General features: G+C 39.6%; 1 protein-coding gene across 4 annotated transcripts in view; it reads left to right on the forward strand.

Annotated features, from left to right (window-relative positions):
• Positions 1-12,903, forward strand: part of myo3a (myosin IIIA) — an 86,926-nt gene that overhangs the window by 38,118 nt on the left and 35,905 nt on the right. For 2 of the 4 annotated variants that reach the window (XM_064332499.1, XM_064332501.1), the window contains exons 10-12: positions 3,552-3,590; positions 5,153-5,252; positions 7,302-7,418. In XM_064332499.1, the coding sequence (XP_064188569.1) occupies positions 3,552-3,590; positions 5,153-5,252; positions 7,302-7,418 (256 nt within the window). The remainder of the gene's footprint in view (positions 1-3,551; positions 3,591-5,152; positions 5,253-7,301; positions 7,419-12,903) is intronic. The other 2 variants (XM_064332500.1, XM_064332502.1) reach the window with 1 other exon arrangement.

Here is a 12,903-nt window from a genome sequence, read left to right on the forward strand (position 1 = left end):
TGAGAACACCTGGGAAGGTTGCAGAGCCTTGTAGCTGCATTCGGGATTAGGCAAATGGGTTTGTTGATCTATGCGAGAACACCAGTGAAGAGGAGTCCAGGTGTGAGTGTGGCAGTGCCTGGACTTTGAGCTGAATAAAGTAGGTAGAGGTGAAGGGGTTAATTGTTCACATAAAGAATCGGCATGTCAGATTCACAGCTGCTATGTCGGTAGAGAAGGGAAGTTGGACATCTAGGGTTACACCAAGGCTTCTGGCAGTGGAAGTGCTACAAGTCAGCTTATCTGCAGTGTCCACACTGAGAGAAAAGTATTGGAGCCGGGAGAACTTGGAGGAAATGTAGAATAGCTCAGTCTTATGTCGAGTAGCTCAATCTTAGCCAGGTTGAGTGTCAGGTGACGGTCCACTATCTAGCTTGAGATTCCTTCAGCCAAGTTGAGTGCTTAGACTTATGTGTTGCATGAATGAAAAGGAAAAGAAAAAGGCTAAGATATCCCATACGAAGAGGCAGTAGAACCAATATATTCCATTTAAAGGGAGAAGGTGAGAGGAAAGAGTGCCTCATGGGACAGCCAAGTTATGGTGTTCTGACAAACTGTCATCCCAGTAAACCCAGAGAGAGCCTCCAGAGAGATGCTAATGAGGTAGTAAGAGATACTAAATATGCTCATTTGTAAGTGTTAAAGGACACTAATGAGGTATTCTGGTAAATGAGGTTTTTGCTTTGCTTTCAGAAAAAGGAAAAAAAGGATGTAGGTTTTTTTTATGTCTTGTAAGACATTTGTAATGTCCTTTTCTGTTACTAAAATAAGTCTTTATGCTGTTTTTATATTTCTTTAAATACACCCTCTCTCTTTATGCTTGCTGCAATTATCTCTGCTCTGTGTTTTACTCTCCATCTCTTTTCATTTAGTAACTCTAAGTTCCAATGAGCAAACGATTCCTTCCTTGCTTACTAATGTTTTGTGAGCGCTCAAATAATGAGATGGCTGGATTGGGTTGTTTATCAGAACATGCAGAAACAAATTATGGTACAGTACAGCCTACCCTCCAGAAATAAAAGTGATGCATCTTACCAATTTATATTTAATGTTTAGTATTTTTATTTATTTTTTGGCAAAAATGGGCCCTATTTTAACAGTTATGGCGCAATTCTTAAACCCTAGTCGTAACACGAGGCACTGGCGAGTTAGAGCATGTTCAACTTGTGACACCAGGCTTTAGCACAACGATGGCACAGTCGTAAAAGAGGCTGGTTCGATAGGAATAAATTAACTGCGGGTGTGATGGAGGTTTGGTTTCATTATTGCCAATCCGATCGCCCCATTTCTTTCCCTTTAAAAACTGTGCGCCACAGCCAGCTGCTAATTTCGTCATGGCCGAACAGCAATCACGTTTTGAGAGGCTCCGTTACGAGCCTCTCCACGAACCATTACTCATGATATCAAAACAAAGCTGAGGCTCAATAGTTTACATTTTCATATACAGTGTTTTCCATTAAGTGCTTGCTTCTTTATTTCTTTGCTGTTATTTTTTTGTTCAATCCCACTTTTTAAAATACATTTTAAAATTTAACCACTTCAACCAAGTTTGATTTATTTCAGACCTATACTTGATAAGATAAATGTAGCCTAAATTTACTAGAGAAACAATTCCACAGCCAGCCAGTCCCTGTTCTCATGCGTTTTTTGCGTCCATTTAAACACATTTATACACACTTTTGCATTTTTTTACATCCATTTTTACAGCTGGATATATTGTACACTGAAGCAATTCAGGTTAAGTACCTTGCTCTTTGGCAGAACAGCCACATCCTACCTGGGAGTTGAACCTTACAAGCCCATTTCCCTGGCCATCATACTACACTGCATACTACACAAAGAATCCACTGACTTTCTGAGGGCTATATTGTAATGTACCCCTTGACTGGTTCGAATACCTGAAGTGCATTTTTACCATTCCAGAGGTTGACTCAATACCAAACGCACAGATAAAATAAAGTTGTCAGTGTGTTCTGGGCTCAATGTATGGAGTAAGTAGCCATGATTTTAATGGATAGCCACTGTAACCTAACAGCTGCGTTAAATGTGCTACCTGTAAATGTGCTCACTTCATGCGACATCTCATTATGTACTCCATTTGACTGTTATGACTTTAAAATAAACATAGCAAAAAACTGTGCTCCTACATGTATTTACAAATGTGTACCTTACACTATTTGACGGGTGTAAAGCCGGTCTCCCAAGCAGCTTACATTGGCTAACTCCATACAAGTTCTGTGTCTACATAACTGACATTAGACGGCATAACTAAACACAGTTTGCATATCAAATAGTCAGACTGAAATAAAAAAGTACAGCACATTCGCCACCAAAATAACACAATGCAACAGGCTGCCGTCCAAAACAAACACCTGAGAGAGACAGCGTGCTGCCTGCGTGCGTGCCTCCCCCAAACGTCATTGTTTTGCAATGGGCAGCTGTCGTAAAAACGTGCTGGCATCGATAAGCGGAATCGATAAGCTCGGAGGCATACGATTCCAATGAATAGGACAACTTGGAACTGGTTCTCAACAGGCACCGGTTTTCAATTCCCATCCCTAATCAAGGGTTCATACAGGATCCCACAATTCATCTGCATGAATTTTCAACCTTCACAGCCAGACAGTATAGCCTGACATTGAGTTAATCAGACACTCTTAGTTCCAATGAGCTGTAATGGCCATACTCTAAAACAAGAATTATTTCTTCATTTGAGATTGTAATCTGTGTAACTGAGCAACAACAACCTAAATTCATTATGTGATGCACTAGCCACAGCATCAATAGCTCCAATTACTTTTGTCCATTTCAATATCTGCGTGGAAATTGTTGCATGCTTCTGTCAATCATTTTCGTTTTTAAGAATTGTGAAGTACCACATTTTTTACTTGATTTCCTACAACATGCTTACGAAACTTGAGCTTGAACTTCTGAAGCTTGAGAGAGGCAGAATGAGAGATATGACTTTCAACTGGCATGGCTGGTTTGAGTGCAGCAAACCTGAAGGAGTTGTTTAGCAAACAGCAACATTGTTAATGTGACTGCTGCCAAATCACATAATGATGTGTAGGAGCTTCCATTTATATTCAGTGGCATTTTTGGTCATCCATTTAGTTTCCTTCATCCTCTCTGCCTCCTAATTGCAGGATATTCCAGTTGGTAACAAAAGTGCTGGTGCTATATTACTGTACACAACATCCATTATCACTCTATGCCACGTGCCTTGATGAATATTCATAAGATGCATCAAACACGACTCAGAAATACATCAGAAATCCAATACATCTGAGCTCATGGGGTCAGTGTTGGATGTTAGGCTATAATATATATGCCAAAACATCGCACTTCATCTCTGCAGTGCAGATTACCATGGGTCAGGGTAAGAGTGGTGTGGTATTGTTGTAGATTCAGCCACTTCCCATTGTCTCACATGAACTCTTTGCAAGGGCAAGGAGAGTGAGAGTAAAGTTAAATTTTCAATGAAAATGTGAATGTTATTTCTGTTATTTAAGCCTGCATCAAAGGGCGGAGCAGCAGGACTGTCAGGACGGGTAGGGGATATTTAAGTCTGCTCTTCATGATTACAGTAGTGAACAGTCTGATGTCAGTTCTTAGTGTGTACTGCAGTGAACAGTATGATATTAGTTCTTAGTACTGTAGTGAACAGTCTGATGTCAGTTCTTAGAGAGTACATTAATGAACAGTGTGATATTAGTTCTTAGTGTGCACTGTAGTGAACAGTATGATATTAGTTCTTAGTGTGTACTGTAGTGAACAGTATGATATTAGTTCTTAGTACAGTAGTGAACAGTCTGATGACTGTTCTTAGTGAGTACATTAATGAACAGTCTTATGTCAGTTCTTAGTGTGTACAGTAGTGAACAGAAAGATGTCAGTTCTTAGTGAGTACAGTTGTGAACAGCCTGATTCCAGTTCTTAGTGAGTACAGTAGTGAGCACTCTGCTACCTGTTCCAGCATCGTGGTTGTCATAGTAATGTGTCCCCAATGTTTCATCACAGCACTTTCCTCCCCTGCTCTGGTTGCTCCTCCTCCTGCTCACAATGCTTCTTTCTCCACATTTGTTATTAGTATTTCCTGGTTGTCTTCATGTTGTTCTTTTTTCACCAATCACTCTACCATTTACTTATAGAAACTAGCATTGCCTTAAACAAAACCACCATTTAAATTTGTGAGAGGCAGTAAAATATAAAGGTCTTAAAGGCAGTCAATTGAGGAAATTTGCTGCAATGGTTCCACATCTCAGCGCATGAGATTAGAACGCTGTCAACCAATCACATCACACATGGATAAGATGCATATTTTCTTCTTCCTGTAGGACAAATCTGGGCTCATTTCTGTGAGTAAGGTGACATGTGGATGAGGGCACTTTAAGGAGATTAAGTGCTGTTCCATGGCACCCATGCATGTACAGGGGATGGCGACCAGATAAAGCCTGTGCATCAATCCCATGTGCACTGCATGGGCAATTAGCACCACTTCTGCTATTCTTGATTAAGAGCTTGGAAGTTCCAGGGCTAGCAGAGGTCCCTCTCAGAACATGCTGCCGGGAGGATAGCAGGGCAGTTTCGGAGTTAACCAGCACTCACTCTGCAATGCCATATAAGTTTAAAAAAAGAAAAAAAACAATTTTTCAAATCAATATACACTGCTATCTGTCTGTTTAATTGGCTGTGCTTCAGTCCATGGACCAGAGAGGAAGCAAGATTGACAGGAGGCTAGATTGCTTTTGAAGAATTTGTTCAGGTTTTGTGCTTTCTATGACCAAGGGAGCTGTGAGAAAGTGATGAATGAGATGGGTATAATAGCTGCAGCACTTATCATACGGAAAAATTGGTGCGGATGAGAAACTGGTAAAGCCAAAAAGACTGAATTCACAGGTTTCAATTTATTTGCGTTTTTTGCCATGATGTGCCTTGCTTATGGTCATTAGTCATTGTCTAGAATTTTCTGATTGATGGCTGCACAGTCAGTCCTTGATTTGTTCTTCGTTTGTAGTTATGGCTTTCCTTTGTTGATATTGATGGGTTTTTTAATGTTTTAGGAGGTTTTGGTTTTTAGTGATTTGTTGCGAGACTGTGTCTCTGATTCTAGGCATGAGCGTATCCATACTAAAAAGGGCAGCTACATGAAGTCTGCAAGCACCTCCCTCGATGACGTGGAGGACCTGGCCACCCTGGAGGTGCTGGATGAAGTAAGAGCTTTTCTTCTTTACGTCCACAGTACAGCGCCCCTGTAATGCTCAGCAATGCCACCATTATTAACACCATAACCGCCTGTGTTAAGTCTTTTAGTAATAATTTTTGTAATGATGGTGGTGATATTCCTATTTTTATATGCATTTATTTTTATTTACTTCATCAGAGATATGACCTAGCCTGCAAATGAAATGCATTAAGAACAGTACCAATGCCCTTCCAGCCACAGACAGTTTGGTGGGCAGAAAGTAAGAGTCCTAATCCATTTTATCACTGGGTGCAGTGTTTTGTGAAAATGAATGGAAATATCAGGAGGAACAGCAATGTTTATACCGAACATGTTCAGAAGTGATTTATTAACCCGAAGGGCCACCGGGACACCGAAAGATATGAATCGCTCAGTCAGAGCCAGATATTTTCTCATCCTTCAAAAATAGTGCGATGGGGAAAAAATACACGATAGCCGTCTTTGAACGCTCCTTTTTCTTTTGGATATTGGCGTCCTTGGAATGATGGGAGCGGGTGTTGAGATTCTCTGACATGACATCTTTCATGTCAAAGCGTGAGGGCCGAGACAGGATGCATGTGTACCGACAGTGTCTGCGGGAGTCGAGGTGGAACTAATGTGTTGTCATTTTTGTCATGTCTCGTCACGACTGTCTGCCGTTTCCATGGCCGTCCGGTTTCCCTCAGATCTTTTCTCTACTTTAATGGCCGACTTCAATAGCGTCTACAATTGTGAGCAAAGGTTTCATTCGGTCCTCTTGGTGGCCTCCATTATTGACTTTTTGTCAATTTTGACTAGCAATGATGACCAAACGACAATGCAATGGCATTTATACGAAATTAGTAATAACTAAGTAACAACAAATCATTTTAAACTTGGGCACTATTTGAGACAGAACTCAAATAATTGTAGTAATAAAACTGGCTGAGCGCTGAAATTTTAAATGAATGAAGACATAAAATCCAGCAGTGAATACCAGACAGCATTCATGCCTCTGTTCATTCTGCTCGGCAGTGCCCTTATACAATAATATTGTAAAGAAAAAAATGCTATAAAACTGCTGGAAACTGAAATGGCCAAATTATGTCATTGTGTGTTCAGTAGAGCACCATTCTCAGAATTTCTCCATCAGTAACGTCAAACGTATTATTTCACATTGTTATGTTCTTGGCGCAGGTACAGTGTAGGCACATTTTTGTTCTTTAAAGAAAAAATTTCCCAAATGTAGCATGAAAGTACAATAATGTTCTATTTGGGTACTAACAAATACTTTTATACTAGTAAAAAAGATACAAATGAGTTGTATTGCAGACTGGGGGTACAATTTTATGTGCCGATAGGGACCACCCCAGGGACAAGCATTTGTACCTTTTAAGGTACTTTTTCATACCTTTTTTCTGAGAGTGCACACTTATTCTCTTAATTTTTCTATCTCTCACATGTGTAACCTGAGGATGAACTACGTGATTACACTTGTTTTAATTCTTTTGGATTACATTTAAGACTCTCGATAAATGAAGGACTCCAAAATAATAAACTCTTTGGGCTTTTGAGAAGATCCTCTCACATGTTTTATTAATTGTTGAATTTTTTGTGATTTTTAAAATAGATTTATGCACACACACATTCATTATTAATTGTTCAATAAAGGAAGCCAAAGGGGAATGACGCTCCCTCAATAGTATAAAAATGAACTTTATTGTAGTACTAAAAGCATGACGTTTCGGCAATAGCCTTCATCAGTTCATAGATTCATTATTTAATAAAATCAAGTATTTACTTGCCGGAAACTTACAATGCTCACATCTTTCCAGTTTTTACATCTATTCATTTTAAGTGCTGTGCAGTGGCACTGTTCCCTCAGAAAACTTGAATTTACAGACTTACTGTACAAGCTCAATGCAACAACCCCAGTTCCTCATCCAGTGCACCAAACTGCTGTACAATACAACTGAAATAAGACCTTGGTAATGTGACCTTAGCAAAATGAGGGAGAGAAATTTTTATTTAATCGTTCATCTGTTGTTTTTCTTTTCAGAATATTGTCACAGATCATTTGCAGAAGCGATACTCGAAGGATGAGATTTACACCTATGTGGGAGACATTCTTATTGCTGTCAACCCCTTTCATAGTGTGGATCTGTACAACCCAGAGGTGAGCATGTTTGTATGTTAAGATGCCAATATATCCAAAACAAAACAGAACTTGTCCAGCAAAACAACACATTTCAAACAAGGAACTAACAAAAAGACGCAGTGTTTTGAGTTTGTACAGTGCGCTGTTTGCAAGCCCCCAGCGCGAACAGTTTTCAGACATCCCACCAGTTTTCAGACCTCCCCTATCTGCAGTTGGTCAAAATATCACATGATGGGTTGTGTCGGCCAAGGGGCAGTCCAACTTTTTTTTGCGGTTCATCTCATCACTGTCCTGTCCCATGGTAGCATCATCATGGTCGTAGATGAGGGGTGTACCATCTCCTTTGCCTTCTTTTGTTCATTGCTAAATACAGCAAAGTCACTGCCAAATCTTCTCGCTGCCACTTTCTATCACCACCGCCATTGTTCTGAGTTCTGATGTAGCGTTGGCTCCGTACATAATGGCTGGCTCTGGTAATAGCTGCCTCATAATAATTCTGGGCTCCCCAGTGGTATGGAGTGACACAAAACGAAAAACATGGAATTCGTATTGAGTATACTGACAATGGTGTTCAGGGACTTGTTCAGCGTTGGTTCTTTTTCGTATAGTTCTTTCATTATTTGGAGTGTACAGCCTACTTCAACAGAGCAGACAGCTGCTTGTCTCTTATCAGAGTAGGTTGTGTTACACATCTCATTACCTTCTCCATCCTATCAGAGTAGGCCACATTACACATCTCATTACCGCTACCATCCTGTCAGAGGACATGTCACACATCTCATTACCTTCGCCATCCTATCAGAGTAGGCCACATTACACATCTCATTACCTCTGCCATCCTATCAGCAGACATGTTACACATCTCATTACCTTCGCCATCCTATCAGAGTAGGCCACATTACACATCTCATTACCACTGCCATCCTATCAGAGGACATGTTACACATCTCATTACCTTCGACATCATATCAGAGTATGCCACATTACACATCTCATTACCTCTGCCATCCTATCAGCAGACATGTTACACATCTCATTACCTTCGCCATCCTATCAGAGTAGGCCCCATTACACATCTCATTACCGCTACCATCCTGTCAGAGGACATGTCACACATCTCATTACCTTCGCCATCCTATCAGAGTAGGCCACATTACACATCTCATTACCTCTGCCATCCTATCAGCAGACATGTTACACATCTCATTACCTTCGCCATCCTATCAGAGTAGGCCACATTACACATCTCATTACCACTGCCATCCTATCAGAGGACATGTTACACATCTCATTACCTTCGACATCATATCAGAGTAGGCCACATTACACATCTCATTACCGCTGCTATCCTATCAGCAGACATGTTACACCTCTCATTACCTTCGACATCATATCAGAGTATGCCACATTACACATCTCATTACCGCTGCCATCCTATCAGAAGACATGTTACACATCTCATTACCTTCACCATCCTATCAGAGTATGCCACATTACACATCTCATTACCTCTGCCATCCTATCATAAGACATGTTGCACATCTCATTACCTTCACCATCCTATGAGAGCATGACACATTAGACATCTCAGTAACTCCACTATTTCAGAGTAGAATATGTTACATATCTCAAGTAATTCCAGTATTTTATTAGAGTGGGACATGTATCTCATTATTCCATTAGAGAAGCCACAGCTATCTCACGAAAATCTTATTAACTCTACACCTGATAGGTTCACATTCACAAACCTGTCAGGGCAGGCATCTCATTAGCTCACCCATCCTATCAGAGCAGGCCACATCTCATTAGCGTATGCATCTTATCAGAGCAGGCCACATCTAATTAGCTTACCCATCCAATCAGAGCAGGCCACATCTCATTAATTCGTCCATCCTATCAGAGCAGGCCACATCTCATTAATTTGTCCATCCTATCAGAGCAGGCCACATCTCATTAACTTGCCCATCCTATCACAGCAGGCCACATCTCATTAACTTGTCCATCCTATCAGAGCAGGTAGCTTCTAATAAACTCCGCCATGGTCAAATCATTCCTTTCATTCTGAGCTTCATGGATAATCCTCATTGCACCACACGTATAACCTGCAGAACATCAACCAGTTTTATTTGATTTATTCATAAAAACCATTAAACGTGTGCTTTATTGTATGCAAATTAATGTAGCGTGCAGCACATTTAATTGTAATGTTGTAGGTATGGCCACTATCATAAAATCATAGAATATAAAAAAGTTGATTTATCATTTACTGTTTTATGTTAGTAGTCTATTAGCGATTTCTACCCCACCTCCAGCCAACCATTCTATGATATTATTGTTATTCATGTGTTTGGCAGATGCCCCTATCCACTGTATACTGTAAAAATAATTTAATAACAGTAAAAAAATCTTGAAGCAGAGTTGGCAGTAGACTACTGTGAAAAAACAGTTTATTATTGTAAATTGCAATGGAATACCCTAAAATTACCATTACTTTACTTCATTCTAATAATGTTATTGCATTATTATAACTTAATAACAAATGTAACCCATATTTTTCAACTGTTAATCTGTGGACATGAATTGTTTTTTTTTTCACCTACGTTTAATATTCACAATTTATATCTGTTTTTAATGAAAATTCATCAGATAACTAAAATAATAATTTTTGAATCAGCAGTGTAGCCAGAAATGTTCATATAGTTGGGCCTGCGGAGAACTAGGTAGGCCAGAACTAAAGCACACATATACATCATACAGTCATTACAGACCCAACATGTTTATTTATTGCCTATTCACAACAAGGCCCTGCTTACAACATTTATGCCAGCACGCAAATGACACCATCAGTCAGTCTTTACAACCAACCTACAAGACACAAGTCAGAGAACACTAAGCCATATGAGTAGGTTAAATCACACAAGGCACTCTGAGCAAAGCATAGCTAGAAGTCTGAATGAGTCATATGAAGGCTAGAGCACACATGCACTGACGTCACCCGCATCAACAAAATAAGCACAGCAGCATTTATGCTTCCAGAAAACCTATTTTACATAAAAAGTACATGGTAAAATAAGACGATTCGATGGCCATACTGTATATAGTGCACCATATAAAAAGTTCATAACAAAATATGAATAAACAGCTTTATTTATTCAGCAGGATATTTATTGAAGCAATTCAGGTTAATTACCATCCTCAAGGGTACAACAGCAGTGCTCCACGTAAGAATCAAACCTACAGTGTCAGAGTTGTAAGCCCCACTCCCTGACCGTTATGATACACTGTCACTGTTGGGGTGTGAAAATGTTAAACTGGCCAGGCCTGTATTATACATTATGTTGCAATGTAAATCATTGCTAAAAGGCTAGACTGTAATTCAGAAGGAATGCATGAAGGCCATTCTCGAGGAATGTGACCTGTGTTATGAGACATTGTGGGGGGCTCATGCATTGCACCCAAATTGCCTAACTAGTGAGAGGCTTGTGAATTATCAAATTAAACCCAACTACATAGCTATAATGTACCATATCAGAGACACTAATGAACAAAGTTAGCAATTGCCTCCTATAATGCATTGTGAACTATGGTTGCATATCATGCCGTGCTAGCGTCATCCCATTGGTCACACTATTAGTAGTCCACAGGTAACTCTGCTGCCAGAAATTAGTTTTACATTGAAAGTGGCATATCTGCATTTTATGCACCTGTGGTATACAAACCTCAAATGAATTTCAGTTTGAACCCGCGTGAACGTGCTTTAAAAGCGAATGCGGGCAATAGCAGCCCTTTTCCTCTAAATAAGGTTGCATTTCAACATTTTGGTCATAGCAAGGATTGCCTATCAAGTACATTTCATTCTTAATGCATACACACAGCTCTAAATGTGCAGTACCTCCACATAACCAGCAGATAATTAGTAGGCCCCTGAAGTAAAGTATATTTCACGGCTGTGTCCTCATAAGACTACAAATAGGCTAGGTATAGGCTTATAATCAATAAGAATGATCCATTATTCAATAGCAATTCTCTGTTGTCCATTATTGCTGTTTCTCAGTTGTTGACATACAGTTATGAGTAAGACTATTTCAATAATAAACTTCTAACAGAGCTGCATATATTTCTGTGCAGAATATTAATATCAAGTCGGCTAGTGCAATTATGTCAAAGGGTAGCATGCATCTAAGAGACAGCACACAGCTACCCTATATGAAGAAAAATATCAACAGTTAGGCATAACAACCGCAGTACAAATCACAATCCTAATCACAAGCAATTGGCCTTAGTCTGTACAACTGAAAAAAAAAACATTAATGTGTACATTAGCTGTCTGTCCAGCTGAAAGAACAGAGCAAGTTGGATGTGATGGAATCCAGTTGGTACATAAATCATACACTGGGATATTCCAGTGATAAACTGACCCTCTAACTAAACCCCCCCCCCCCCCCCCCCCCCCAAAAAAAGGACCACAATGGAAATAAGCCTTTGGGCTTTATTGTGTTTTTATCCTTTTGATGATCTGTATCTGGGGCATCTCTGGCTAGAGGGGTCACTTGTATTTTAATGATCAATAAAGAATTTCAGTCAATCAATCAATCAATCAACTAGCGACTTTCTGTCAAAAATTAGATTAGCAATGGCCATTTTCACAATGCGCTAGAGTTCGAATGTGTGACAACATCAAAAATGCTTTTCCAGTGCAGAAAATTGTTTGTGAAACTGGCCCTCAGTGTAATATTGTGATTGGCCTATATTAACAATATCTGTACTACCATTTTTGGGATCTGACAATTTATCACTTAATTTAGAACAATTACAATTCAAAATAGATCTTCAATCAAACACACACACACACACACACACACACTTACAAGTGAGCTCCATAATGTTTGGGATATATTTATTTCTTGATTTATCAGTACTTCGCAATTTCATATTTGTAATCAGACAATCTGCACTTTGCTCTTGGCATCACTCTGATACAAGTGAACTTTACTCTTATCTCTCCACAAGACTTTTTTTCCAGAACTCTTGGAAAGCTGTAACTTGGCCATCCTATTTTTGCCACAACCAGTGGTTAGCTTCTTGCTGTGTAGTGCTGTTCGTGAAGTCTTCTGTGGACAGTAGTCAGTGCCACATCCATGCCTGCCTTCTGAAGAGTGTTTTTGATTTATCGGAGAGGTGTTTGGTGGTTTTTCTTCATTATGGTGAGAGTTATTCTGTCATCGACTGCGGAGGTCTTCCTTGGCCTGCCAGGGCCTTTGTGGTTACTGAGCTCACCAGTGCTCTCTTTCTTCTTTATGAAATTCTAAACATTTTTTATTTTCATAAGCCTAAGGATTGGCATACGTCTCTGAGTGTGTTTTTCTTATCTCTTAGCCCCATAATGGCTTACTTGACTTTCATGTTGACAAATGCCATTATGCCAATAACAGACTCCAAAAGCCATCAAAAGCCAATCAAGACTTGATACTGGAAACTCTTATACCTGCACTAAGGAAGAAAT

The sequence above is a fragment of the Anguilla rostrata genome, chromosome 4 (genome assembly GCF_018555375.3).
Source record: "Anguilla rostrata isolate EN2019 chromosome 4, ASM1855537v3, whole genome shotgun sequence".
Taxonomy (NCBI): domain Eukaryota; kingdom Metazoa; phylum Chordata; class Actinopteri; order Anguilliformes; family Anguillidae; genus Anguilla; species Anguilla rostrata.